We start from the raw sequence: 13755 nt of genomic DNA, 5'->3' as shown, positions 1-13755 counted from the left end.
GTGGCAGCCGCGCCGAGGAGAGGAAGAGGAGGAGTAGGGGGGAAGCCTTTTTAATTCATTTTCGACCCAAATTCTGCATTTCGAGCCTCTGCAGGCAGCCGGACTCGTGGTGGCGGCGGCGGTGTTGTTGTGGGTGGTGGTTGTGCGTGGGGTGTCCCCCCCCACCCTCCCCGGCGGAGCGGGGAGCGGAGCCGCGGGGATCCCGCCGGGGCAGCCCCGTCCCCGCGCGGGGGGACGGCGGAGCTGTTGTTGTTTTGTAATAGGATTGTCTGGGTCGCGCCCCCCCCTTCCCCTCCCTCCGCGGCCCTCCCAGTTTTTGTGTCGCTGTGTGTGTGCGTGTGTGCGGTGTTTGAAAATGGAGGTTGAAGATGCCGACTGCCAGTCCCGATGTGCCTCGTGTTTACGGCTCCTGTGCACGATGTACCACCGCAGCCAGCGCTGAGGGGAGACGGCGGCGCCCCCCGCCCGCCGCCCCGAGCCCGCCCCGCCGCCCCGGAGACAGCGTCGCCCCGGGGCTTCCATGCCTTCTTGTTGCCGTTAATACATCGTGAATATCTGTGTATTTTTGGTGTGGTTGCTCCGGAAGATCAACACCAAGGGACCTCAACAACCCTCCGGTTTGCCGCTCCGAAGGGTCGTGGTTTTTTTTTTTTTTTTTCCTTCATTTCTTGAGGCAACGTGGATTTATTTACCCTGCCCCGCTGCTCCTCCGCCGCTCGTTATTTTTAGAGGACGGGGAGAGGAAAGAAAGCGAACAATTTTGGACTTCTTTTTGCTTTGTTTTGTTTTCGGAAAGGGGGATTTTGTCCAATTAAAGAAAGAGGAATGAAGTCTGGCGCTGGAGGAGGGTCCCTCGCCGTCGTCTGGGGGTTCCTGCTCGTTTTCGCCGCACTTTGTCTGTGGCCAACAAATGGGGAAAGTGAGTACAGTGCGTGCCCGGGGGGTGCGGCGAGGGACCCCGCGGTGAGGGAGCCCCCAAATCAGGGCTGCCGGGGAGGGGGCGAGGGCGGCGGCTGCCTGTGTGTGTTTGGGGGGGGCGTGAGGGGGTCCCTGTGTTTATGTGTGGGGGGCTCCCTGCGTGTGTGTGGGTCCCTCTGTAAACGTGCGTGTGTGTGTGTTTATGTGGGTGTTGTGCGTGTATGTGAGGGGGGGGGTCCCTGTGTGAATGTGTGTGAGTGGGCTGGTGATGGGGGGGGGGGGGGCTCCCTGCCGTGTGTGTGGATGCGTGAGGGGCTCCCTGTGTTTGGGTGTGTGTGTGAGGGGCTCCCTGTGTGTGAGGGGGCTGCCGAAGGGGTTCCCTGTGTGTGTGAGGGGGTTCCCTGTGCGAGGGGCTCCCTCGCCGTGTGTGTGTGTGTGTGTGCGTGAGGGGCTTCCCTGCGTCTCTGGGCTGTGTGCGAGGGGCTCCCTGTCCTTGGCGGGGGGGTGGTGTGAGGTGTCCCTGTTCGTACCGGGCTCCGTGTGAGGTGTCCCTGTTCGTACTGGGCTCCGTGTGAGGGGCTCCCTGCCCGTGGCTGTGAGGGGGGCTCCCGGGGCTCGCGCCGTTTCCCGCCGCGGCGCCGAGCGGGTCTCGCCCCTGCCCGCGGGGCTCTGCGTGTTTTCCTCCTGTTACGCGTCTGCTCCTCGAGCACGTTTAACAACCCGGGGCTGCGCGTCTCCCTCCCTGCCGTGCCCGCCTTCCTTCCCGGGAGGCGGCTGCCTGGTTGTACACACGGGTCGGCAGCGCCGCAGCCCCGAGCCCGGCGGAGGGGGCCGTGCCCCTCCTTTGTGTCCCCCCCGAGCGCGGGGCAGCGCTCAGACGCCGCAGCCAGGGCTGCGAGCTGCGTAGTAAACACTCGCAGGCTGGGAAGGACTCCGCTCGCTTTCCCCGCATGGAAGGAGCTTGATCTCTGTCAATATTTAGAGGCTGTATGCAGTAACCTGCCGTTGTGAGTGAGGAATTCCTGGAAATGAACGCCTTGCCTTTTACCGCCGAGGAGGGGTTTCACTCGCTGTGCGCGGGGTGCGGAATTACGGCGGCATCCCGCAATCTAAAGGTCACAGGCTGCCGTTAATTTAAAAAAGATAATTAATTGGCACATTGACGTTTGTGCGTAAATAGGAAGGTTTGATGGCGGAACGGGCTGCGATCTTAGGGTGATGCATTTTTCTAAGCGGCCGTGTTGCACCCAGCGCCGAGGTTGGAGCAGCGTGCGAGCCGCTTCCCCGGGAACACCGGGAGAACGTGGATCGTGCTGCGGGGCCCGGCTCCCTCCTGCCGCGGATCCTCAGCCCATCCCCGCGGCCGCCCGCCTCGCTCGGGAGCTGCCAGAGCCCCGACTTTGTTTTTGTGCGTTTCCAACCTGTGATTGTGTTGCAGTGCCCGCCCCTCTCGGGCGCAGGGGGAATCGAGGGGGCAGGGAGGGCTGCGCTGCCATTGATTACACTGCAATCATCGCCGGATTAATCCCGGGGCTGATCGGTTTTCTCCTGGTATGTCGGGCTCACGCTGGATTGAGGATCTCTTGCATGAAATTAGCCTTCCCTTGTTTCCTGGAGTATCTCTGTAGACGAGGAGATGGTAAATGTGCCTTGGAGCCCAACCATTTTAAACAGTGCTCCCTCTCCTTCAGCGTCTGCAGAAACAGGGATGTTCCTGTACTGCATCCTGATGCTTTAATTTCTTCTGCCGTGTGTTTTGCAGCACACTCCTGGAGCTGTTGTTGTGTGCCTCTCCCTTTCAGAAAGATACGCCTTGTTGGAGGGAAGGAACGAGGCGATCAAATTTCTCCATGTTAAATGTAAAGGGAAAAGAATTTAGGAGGCAGGAGGGCTTTTCTAAAAGTAGTGGTTTCAGATTGAAAAGAAAAGGAAGTTCTTTGGATGCACTGGCGGTGAGGCTAAGTACACAAAAAAAGATAAGTGAGCAAGGAGCACATAGACGGAGCCTGTAATGCATGTTGAGTAATAATTATGTTTCGTTAGGCAGTAAATGCCTGTTAACTCCTTGCAAATTAAGGCCCAGTTTAGGCTTTTGGGCCAGCTAGGGCTGGAGAGCTGCAGTCTTACTTCCATGAGTTGAACTTTTTGGCTAGAGCTGTTTTCAAGAAGGAAGATTAATCTTTACGTTCAAAAACAAAACCCCCATGCCCTTCTTCAGGGAAGGGCTTACAAAGGATCCAGTAGTGTCGAGAAACAGAACAAGAGGAGGAGGAGATTTGGTGCATTTTTAAACTGCTAGGATATACACGCTTAGAATTGTTTTCCTTGTCTTACCTGGTACAAAGTACCTTGAAATAAAAATGCTCACCCAGCAATGAAGTAATGCAGGAAGAGTATGTTAGGATTTTAGGTTCTAGTCCTCTGAAGTGTTTTTGGTTACCACTTACCTAAAATGAACATCCAAATGAAATATCTTCTGAAGAAGATCCAGGCATTTAAATATGGGGAGATATGCTGAAAAACTTGTCTTAGCTGAATACTGCCTCTAATCGATTGTCTTTGTAGTTTACAGTTTAATAGCCTTTGTTTTCACGAGTTATTGCTGAAAGAATTTTGCTGTTAGGGGGAAAAATGATCTCCAGAGCAGATGTTTTACATCTCTTCATATTCTTCTCTCTCCCCACAATAGTGGAAGGAAGATTAATCTTAATTTTTATTTGTTTTTCATATATACTGTGTCGTAGCTAAAAGGCACTTCCATTTTCGGTCAAACAAGCAAGGCATTCCTAAATAGGAATACAAAGGAGTTACAACTGGAGGGGAGAGACCCATCCCTTTAATGCTAAATTATATAAAATGTGTGTGTAGTTATGTGACAGAAACTTCTTTAAAATGCAGGTAACTTCAGTGGAGAGCTTCTGATTCAGAAAAAAATAATTAAAAAATGCTGAGAATTTCCTGAGATAGTGTTAGAACGGCACAAAAATGGAAATGAGAAGACCTTTCATTAAGCTAGAGTTTGTGATGCTATACCCCTGCATTTGATGTGTCAAGCTACAGCTATGGGAGGCTGTTTGATGCTGGGGGTGGGTTTCGGATGAGGCATAAACACCGTGTTTTCTTCCTTTTCTCCCTTGAGCAATGGGGGTTTTGATTTTCAGCCTTTTGTGTATTTACAGAGGGAATGTCTAGGAGGGAATGGGTTAAACACTTAGAAGGAAAATAATGGTTTTAGGTGTGATAATACTTCAGATTGATGGATATCTTGATGGGTCTGCTCATGTTAGCGCTGAGCTCTTGTTTGTCTATCCAGGCTGGATGTTGTGTTTCTGATAATGAACAGTAGCTCATGCTGATGCTTAATCTCTCTCCCAGGTTGCTTAGTAAAGCCCTCATGACCTGCTGAGTGTCAGCGTTACACACACCTCGCTTTTGCATCAGCATTTTCCTGTGCACCCAGTGGTTAGGGAACACTGGTAACTGGGAGTTGGATAATTCCTGCTGGAATTGAGGTTGTGAATAGAAAATGCCAGAGCCGGTGAGGAATTGGCATGAGGGGGGTTCAGCAGAAAGGGGAGAGGAATGAAGTGTGCAGGGAGTGATGGGACCTGGAGTCCGGGGCAAGGAGAGTGAGCCAGGCAGTACTTGGACCTTCTCTTGATTGTGTTGGGTTGGACTTCTGGTTTGCAAACCAGAACTGGAGCAAAGGCTTGTGTGAGTCAGAAACTGAGAGGGTTAGGAAATGGAAGGGACTTAGCTAATATCAGGCAAAATGTGTTGAACGTGGGGAAGGAGAGGGATGGGTGTGGAAAAAGGGTGTGTTGGAAGTTTCAGTGTTGAACCAACATTTGAAGGAGAAACACTGGGGGGTTTTGTGTGTGTCAAGTGAAGAAAATTTAACTTAGTTCTTATGTTCTGAGAAGTGAGGGAGGGAAGGGGCTGTCGAGAGCAAGAAGACAGATCAATTAGATTGACTTCAGCAAAACAGAAGACATGATTTATTTAGTTTAATAGGGAAATTGCTCAGATATGATCAACTACTCTGTTAATTTTTGTGTCAGCTTTTCCCTGACGTGTTTTTCCTCCAAACTAATTCTAGGGTATAGTTAAAGCACACACCACCGATGCTGAAATTGTTTTCATCTTGAAAGATACACACAAAATCTAATGTTAAAGAGTATCCACGTAATGATTTTTTAATCTGTCTTCATTTGTAAATAATTTCTATCAGTATGTGTTACTATGGGAAAAGTTGCTTCAAATCCTGTTTAATTTTCTGCTAAACTGGCATGTACTAAGGAGATCTTGGAGGAGAAATTTTTTTAAGCATCTAACATTTAAAATTAAAATCCAGTTCAGGGCTGAAACTATTAGCTTTAAAGGATAATTTCAGTTCATGTTTAACTAATGCCTTTTCTCTTCCCCAGTAATTTTTGTTTTCTTTTTAGTCTGAGGTAGATTTTACCAGTGATCACTGGAACGATTATCTCAGTGAGAGCAGAAGAGGCAGTTTTGTTAAATGATTAATTATATTGTGTATATATTCCATCTGTGTGAATTGTGAGCTACCGCAAACTTCATTGTAGAGAAGTTTGTTTATGGTCCTGAACTTTGAGAGAGAGAGAGAGAGAGAGGCAATAACACATGCAGGAAACCTGTTTTTCTCACACTGGATGTTAACTTTGTGATCCCACACAGCAAACAACTTATCTAGCTCATCATCTGTAATGGCTCTAAAGTTCATAACTTACAAAATGTGCTGAATTAAATTATTTTTAAGAAGCTAGTGTATTTATCTGGATTATCTGTAGTTAAATTAATGAACTTCATGAGCATTATTGTACTTGAAAAACTGATGGCAACTGAAAAAATTCCTGGAACTTTGGTTTATGAAATTAAATACATTCTTACTTGGATCTCAGTGTAAAGCTTTCACATTTGGAAATGCTTTCGGATGTTATCAAGTAGCAGCTGTTTTTTATTTATGTGTGAGTGCATACATAGGAATGGGTAAATGCAGTTTATTATTGAAAACTATTGGGGATGCTAAATTAAAAAAAAAGCTACAGTACAGGTAATTGTCTCGGGAGTCTCATAATTAAAATTGTTGCAGATTTGTAGTTGCAGTTTAATTTGGATCTTCCTGACAGAGCTGAGCTTTTAAGGTTTCTGGGCTTTGGTGCTAATGGAACGTGCTGCTTTTAAGAGTTTGTGTGCAGAAAGACTTTGGGAATGCAGTGATGTGTTTGAAAGGTAGAAATACTGTTTTAGTATTTTGATCTATTTGACATGTATAATTTTTCTATCACTGTAAATTGTATAGACAGCTTCTTTGTGTAGGTTAGTTGGATTAGTTTTTATGATTTATGAAAGCCATTTAAAAAAGAATAGTTTCATTTTTTTAATTGTACAAAAGCAGAACTCAACAAACAGCAGTTGATGAAGACACATTGGTGGTTGTTAGCCAGCCTGTCTTGTGTGTGGTTTTTTTGGGCTGCTTTTTTTCCCCTGTGAGCCAAGTCATGACAGGTACAATCTGGACTGATTTCTGGAGTACTATATTTGTCTTTTTTTTGTGTCCAGAACTGTCTGAGAGAAACTTTGAGGACCGGCAAATGATCAGCAGCACACAGTGTTCATTCGTATGTTTCTGTGCTCTGCAAACAGCTGTACCGAGTCCTCAAGCTCAAAGATAGATTCTGGTTCCTTTAGACAGGACTTGTTGGTTTTGCTCATTAAGTTTGATAACAGTTTGACTCATTAATTAATTAAGGAGATGCATTCTGCCAAATCCGGGTGAGTTGTGAAGGTTTAACTTACCCTTATCACAAAGTTTTGCTTTCTAACCTTTGCAAATGCAAAACATGAGCCATTCCCTTAGGATATCTTGCAAGACACCAATTAACTTCTTCAGTGTTGATATCCTCAGGAAGTTGCTGTTGTGGCACGAGATTGTTTAAAATGTGCTGAAAGGCAAAATTGTTGTTTCTTTTTTTACAGATTGATTTGCATATGACTCCTAAGCTTTAATATAATAGAATTTTATTTATTGATTTATTTTGGAGTATCCAACCCTGTACGTTTCCAGTTAGTCTCTTTCTTTCTTGGTAAACTTGATGGTATGAGCAGAAACAAACATTTGTATATTTCAGTGACTTCCCAGATATTTTTTTCAATGAGACTATTTTCTTTGACCTATCTGAGGAGAATGGATCTCACACCCCAATAAAGTACTAAGTTTATTCCTTTAGAGTAAATAATTGGGTAGAATAACAAATGTGCACTTTTGCAGCAGCACAAAGTCATTTTAATAATAACTTAGAGAAGTAATTCCCGCTTTCACTGAAGCGCTGACCGGGTTGGATTTTAAGACTTTGTTTTATTGTTGACTCAAAAAAGTGTACATGATACAAATAAATCTTTTAAAGCAGGAAACAGTCGTACTGCACGTGTATGTGCTTTACCACCATAGTTTATAAGTTAGGGGTGTGTGTCCTGCTTTGGTGAATCCTTGGTTTGTGAAGGTGTGTGTTTGGGGCAGGTCCCCTGGCTGAATGAGTTTGTTTGCCTGTGTTGCCAGCGAGGCTGCAATAGCTCTGTGACCGGTCAGGGAATGTTATCTCCAGCCCCTTATTGGTGCCATTACATGCTGTAAAGATAGCTCTGTTTACCTGGAAGTGTGAGCATCAACTAAGCAAAACACTTTCTCTTAGCAGGTGTGCTTTTTTTGGAGTTCTTTGTTGAACATCCCTTCTGCCCGTGCTGGGAGCAGTGTCAGAAAGTGACAACATCAGGCAGATGCAGGAAATATGAAGAGTTTTTAATGACAAACTTTACACAAGTGGTTTTCCCCTGCTGTTGAATTGGTGATGGGTCATTTTTACTGACTGTTTCCAGCAGCTTTGTCGTTTTTCTCCTTTAGTATGAACAAGTTGCCAATTATTACACTACTCATTTAAGTGAGCTCCTTACACAATACTGTTCAAATAGCAGAGGGTTTGATTGGAGGCAGGAAAGAAGAATTTTTTGAAGTTCAGAATGCATGAAATGAATACATGCTGAAGTAGTCAAAGATCCCTTGTACTTTATCAGAGAGCAGTCTGCTTGAATGAAAGGTACTGTACCTGCTGTTAAGTTTATAAACTTGGTTTATACAGATTACTTTTTAAATTATTCATGATGCTATGTTACACGTATATCTGACAGGTTTAAAATAAATGGCTTGATGGTGAGAGGGAGCATGCATAAATTAGAGCTGGGATAATGTGCTCTTTGAAGTATCTCTCCCATTTGTTACTACTGGAATACAGTAGGTAACTGCAGCTGAGTGTGTGATTCTCCAGTGAGAGTACATCATTATCTCCAAACTGTGGTGTAGTGGCAGTTCTTGTGTAAGACAGATGAGACGAAGCTGCAGGGAGGACCAAGGTGCTCACTTTGTTTTTAGTTACAGACACATTTCTGTTGAAACAGGGAGAGCATTTATAGGATGAAAAGTTTAAGCCCAGCAGTTGAAAAGGTCTGCTGATTGCTGTGTGTTGCTGAGGTTAGGGTGGCATCGCTTTGTTTTATTGACTTTTCTCTGTTAGCATTGCTGTGGGTTTGTAAGCTGTTCTAGCAAGGTGCTTGTACTTAGTGGGACCCGGTGTCTGATTTGCATATGGATCGTGGTACTCAGCTTGAGAAGTCTTCCAAGAAAAGTTTGCAGGAGCTGAGCCATTGTGTTTGGAGAGTGTTATTGGTGGGGAAAGAGAATTCCAGGATTCTTGGATGCAGAAGTGGCTTCCCCAAACATAAATTGGCTCAGTGCTGATTTTCCTGATTCTGTAGACAGGCAGCTCATTATATTTGAGAAGAAAGCTCCCAAAGGAATTTATGGGATAGGGGAAAAAGCCCCCATAATGATGTGTGATAGAGCAGCCATAAAAATGATTGCAGGATTTTCTGAAAGTGGAAGGTCTTCTTGTAGACAGGGATAGTTCAAATCTTAAGCCTTAGTCAAAGGGATACAGCATTTTGGAGAAAGATCTGGTGACAGCTGCCCCTGGAAACAGTCTGTAACCAACTTCTTACAAGAGAATTGGCTCGTGCTTGCAGGGAAGGGCTTCATCCCTGCATCTCGCTGGGCTGCTTTCCTTATTATTTCCATTGGCTTCAGTTTAGAGTTGTCTCCACATTTTGACCTTCTACAAGTAGTACTTTTTATTTCCCTGCTGCTCTTCTCACATCCCCTTGGGTTTGTCTGTGTGAGAGTAGCCTTGAAAGGTTTGAAGAGTGCACTCTGTTCATGTTGGGCAGGGAGTGAGGAACCAGCCCTGCACGGTAGGAACGGACATGTGTTTGCTCAGCTCAGCTGACCTCAGAGTAACACTTGGCTGAAGTGTGAAGAGTTGAAATGGCAATGGAAATTCCTTGTTTGCCCTGTCCCTGTGCTCTGCCAGGGCAGAAATTAGTTTTATTGTGTTCTTTTTTTCTCTTTTCTGTGATTTTTGATGTGTCGTTAAGTTGTTGCCTTCCTTAGTCAAATTCCATGTGTCCCACTGGGGATTTGGTTTGTTCTCCAAAATACTGCTGGACTTACATAGCATGGATTAGATTTTTTTTTAAGTTTTCAGGTAGTTCTACCTTTCTTTCAGCCAAGAACCAACTTTAGAGAGACTCAGCAGGGTGATGCCACAAACTTTTAAGAGTTCGGAGTTCCACTGGATAGAAGGGGGAGCCCACTGGAATTGGGATAGAGCCTGACTTCCACTACTGGATTAGCTGTTGTTTCTCTCTGGTTGTTCTGAACCCCAGCAGGAGGAAGTAGCCTGTGATGCTGCAGTTTACATCGTGTTTCAGTTCATTGTGGCTGAAGCTTTTGTCATGTTGTTAGTTTGTGAGGTGGATGTAAATTTATTGGTCCCTTGCAAACACTGTGTCTCCTGTGATGTAAGGAATGAGTGAATATCCACCTGTGTTCAGAGACACATGTTAGTTACTGTTTCTCTGTGCACTTAGCTCCTCTTCCTCAGACCTGAGAGATGGGAGACTGGGGGAAGTTGAAGACCAGTAGGATGTGTGACCACTTGTATGTGCAGGAGGATGCAAAAAGTCAAAGGGTCTGTTGTTAGTCCTGTTGCTTTTGCATCTTGGATGTGGAGATTTTGTGTTATTGAGTGATGTTGGTATTCCCAGCAGCTACGCCCTTGGTGGAGCTGGGGTCTCTGCAGTTGTCCCTGTAGAAAAGAATAGCAGTGGGGTGTAAGAAAAGCAAGTTTGTTATTTCAAACTTGAGACTTGGCTTGGTTAGAGACTCACTTGAGCCTGCCAGGGTCCTCCTGCCTGGGAGTAACTGAAGGTTTGTTTGTTTGTTTCTTTTTTTGTGTGACTGCTAATAAAATGTTTATATTTGTTACACTGGAGTAGGCTGACTACGTGGACAAATATTTTCCTTTATACTATGTCTCAACAAGAGGCATGACATACGTACTGAATGTTCAAATTCTGGTCTGAGTCTCTTTTAAGATTCAAGCTTAGATATTCTTAGGTGGGTTGTGGTTCTGAAGTGGCCAGTGAAGGAACAAAGGCCCTTCCAAGTCAGTGCAGTTGTTGTCCTGCAGGAATCAGGCACAGAGAAGTGCAGTGGAGTGTGTGTGCTGGAGGTTCTGGGCTGCAGCAGAGCACACATGAAACACACATCTGTTTGTACACGGGCTGTGCAGCTCTTTGGGTAGTTCATTGTTTAAATAAACATGTTGCATTAGCTGTGAGACTTCAGTGCCAAATGCCCACTGATGAGATGTATGAGGGTTTTGTTGTTCCCAAGCCACACTGAGGAACACAACAGCTTTATAATTCAACATGTTTGAGGAAGATTACAAAAAGAATTTGGGGTGGATCACAATCAGCACTTCAAAAGCGACAGCTTTAGAGTAACTCCGCTACAACACAGCGCAGCCCATGGAAAATCACTGTCATCTTAACAGATGCAGTGTTATTTTGGAGATTCCACTGTATAAATACATGGACTGTGGTTAAATTGTGATGGCAACAGATGCAATCTCAGTTCTTGATTCTTTCATCTCCTTAATATTTAAAAATACCCCACAAAGTGAAAAAAAACCAACCAACATCAAGGCTGAAAATATTCCTTCTGTAAATTGCTGGGGCTGTACCTTTAGGGCCCGATATCATTTTGGGTGCATAACTGTGGATGAGGCTTGGGGAGAGTAAATGCTCATCTCTGTGAGGGAGCTGCAAATGCTGCTACTCACGACTTATTGTACCATTTGCATATGAATGGAATTATTCAGCTCTACTTAAGAAATGTCAGCGAGATTGAAGTCAGAGTTGGTTAACCTGGCAAAAAGATATTTCCAGTGTTTTTCATGAAAGAAAGTGATAGTATGTAGGCAAGAATTACACATTCCACTGGCTAAGCCAACACTGTCTGAGGATTTTCTTGGTGTCTTTGTAGTTGATATCAGTGACTTTATTTTTAAATTTGTCTGTAATACATTGCAGTGTTGAAGGGAAAGAGAGTTGGAATGTGGGAATCAGATGCTGTATCATAGTGCTGCATAGTTGTGTTCACATTTGTTTTTCTTTCCAGATTTGAAAAGTATAAATTCAGAGCAAGGGTCTTCCTTTTAATGAAGAGCAAATAAAGCATAGTAAGATGTTGTTACCGGTGCATTCACCTTTATCCATCCACTAGTTGGATAGAAAAGCCTCAAGTTAAATACTGTAGTTTTAAATACTGGATTTTAAAAAGAACCAGATAATTTGTGTGAACATTGGTAGTCATGCATGCTAAAATAGGGAGTGATCACATCTCGTGCTTCAGGAGCTGCCAGTATTGAAGGGTTGGGAAGAAATTGTATTCCTCCTCCGGGTGTCTGCATTTCCCTCCCCATTTGTAAAATACAGAAAGTGCTGTCCTTGGGGGGTGGTTAAAGGCTTCGTTGCTGCAGCAGGGACGTGACTTGGGATGCTCCTGTGGCTCTGTCATCCAGGTGACAGCACTTTCACTGGGAAGCTGCTCCTTGCCAGGCGTTCGATGACTGTACTCTGAGCAGAAGTGTGAGGATGGGGGTGTTGGCATCAGCTGACTGATAAGGAGATAGTATATTACATTAAAAATACACCCAGGTCTTCACAGGCAGCTGTGAACATTACCTGGTGTCACGTGCAGCAAGAGTGAAACAAGAGTTGAGGTGGGTTGAGCGTGGCTCGGCCTCGCTGCGAGGATGTGCTGGGATGCCCTGTTCATTCCACGGGATTTTTTTCCTTCAGGAGCAGCTGCTCACAGAAGCGTGCAGCTCTGCAGTGTTTCCTGCTTGTTGCACATGTGGCCACAGCCTTTGTTCACTGCAGGATCAAAACACTGCTCTGAGCTCAGCATGTCTGTCCCTGCTCCCAGTGTCTCATGTCTTGAGTTTGTGTTTAGTGCCCTTGCAGCTTCTTCCAGAGCTGCTGACACGGGAGGAGGTGAATCCTGTTTAATGGGGAGAAGGGGAGAGCGAAGGGGCTGAGGATGTAATTGTCATGTCATGTTTACTGATTTTTGCAGGGAGAGGGAGGGATGCTTGATTTAAGATGTCTGCACACCCTGGTTCTGTGCATTCCCCTCTCATGGAAGTCAACTGTGAGGGGCCAGGGGTATGGGATCGTGTGGCTTTGCAACCTTCTGGTGAAAATGTTGTGAATTTTGGCCCAATTTGTGCTTCAAAGTTTATTTCTTCCTTAGTATGAAGGCCTCAGAGCACTACTAGTATGTATTTCTTTTTATTTTATTGAGATGAAGTAAATGGTTTTCATAGTGACTTATAACAGCAAGAGGAAGAGCTCGCTCTGAATATACAGTTTTAATCTCATTTTGCATATTTTTAGTTGGATTTTTTTAATGACTGACAGCTGTTAGAACTCTGATTCACAAACAGCCATTTTTGAAAGTACAGACCTTTTTGCTAGTGAATAGCAATGTGTTTCTACAAATTCATGTAAATAATTAGATGCCTTGGATGCATTGGCTCAGATCCTTAATTTTCACATTTTTAAGTGACAAAATAGCAAATGATGTATTTTCTGGTAGATTACTTCTCATTTGTGTTATTTTTTTATCTGGATGGAAAATGGAATTTTAATTGAAATGCAGAAGATCTGGGTTTTGAGACTTAATTAAAACTCCAAGTGTGAAGGAGAGGCATGATTAAAATAAAATAAACAGAGAAAATAGTTTGCCATTGTTTCTCAAAAGTTTAGAGTTCATAGATCTTGCCCACTGACTGTTTCACAGGTTTCTGTGCAGGGAGTCCTTTTTAATTTGGGATTAAGAGCTCATTGAACTGAACCATTGGAGTAAACTGAAATGAGGCACTGCAGAAGTAGCTGTTGAAGGTAAAAGCTCTCTGAGCATTTCATCAAAGGGTGGCTCCAAGAGAGCGCTGAACAGCAAATTCACCAGTCCCAACTTTTTTTTTTTTTGGTGTAAATTATATGCTTACTATTTTTATTTTATTTAAATTAATGTAGGCATTTGCCCTAATATATGCTGTTACAATTTCATGTTAGATTTATAATTAAGTTTATTTTTAGAAGAATGCATTTAAGTGGTTTATATAAAATGATTTTCTATTTTTGTAAATGAAATAATTGTTTTTTATTGACTTTCGATTTCATGCAAATGTGGGGGTTTTTTTTGGCTTGAAGGTTGTGTAAGCAGAAAGAAATTAATGAATTGAGAGTGTTTTCATAATATGAAGAATAGAAGATTCATTGTCAGTATCTGGGGACACTGATAGGCAAAGTTAACTCTTATTTAGACATGTTCAAATTGAGCAATGGATGGATGTT

At 44.2% G+C, this 13755-nt stretch overlaps 1 protein-coding gene across 2 annotated transcripts in view; it reads left to right on the top strand.

The window, feature by feature from the left end:
* The first annotated feature begins 355 nt into the window (after window positions 1-355).
* IGF1R (insulin like growth factor 1 receptor) overlaps window positions 356-13755 on the top strand; it is a 171693-nt gene continuing 158293 nt past the window's right edge. Inside the window, exon 1 of one of the 2 annotated variants that reach the window (XM_053954582.1) lies at window positions 356-919. In XM_053954582.1, the coding sequence (XP_053810557.1) occupies window positions 826-919 (94 nt within the window). In that variant the 5' untranslated portion in view covers window positions 356-825. The remainder of the gene's footprint in view (window positions 920-13755) is intronic. The other variant, XM_053954583.1, reaches the window with a different exon arrangement.

This window comes from Vidua chalybeata, chromosome 13, assembly GCF_026979565.1.
Source record: "Vidua chalybeata isolate OUT-0048 chromosome 13, bVidCha1 merged haplotype, whole genome shotgun sequence".
In the NCBI taxonomy this organism is placed as follows: Eukaryota; Metazoa; Chordata; class Aves; order Passeriformes; family Viduidae; genus Vidua; species Vidua chalybeata.
Note: the sequence above shows the minus strand (reverse complement) of the source record. Positions and strands in the feature narration are given on the sequence as shown.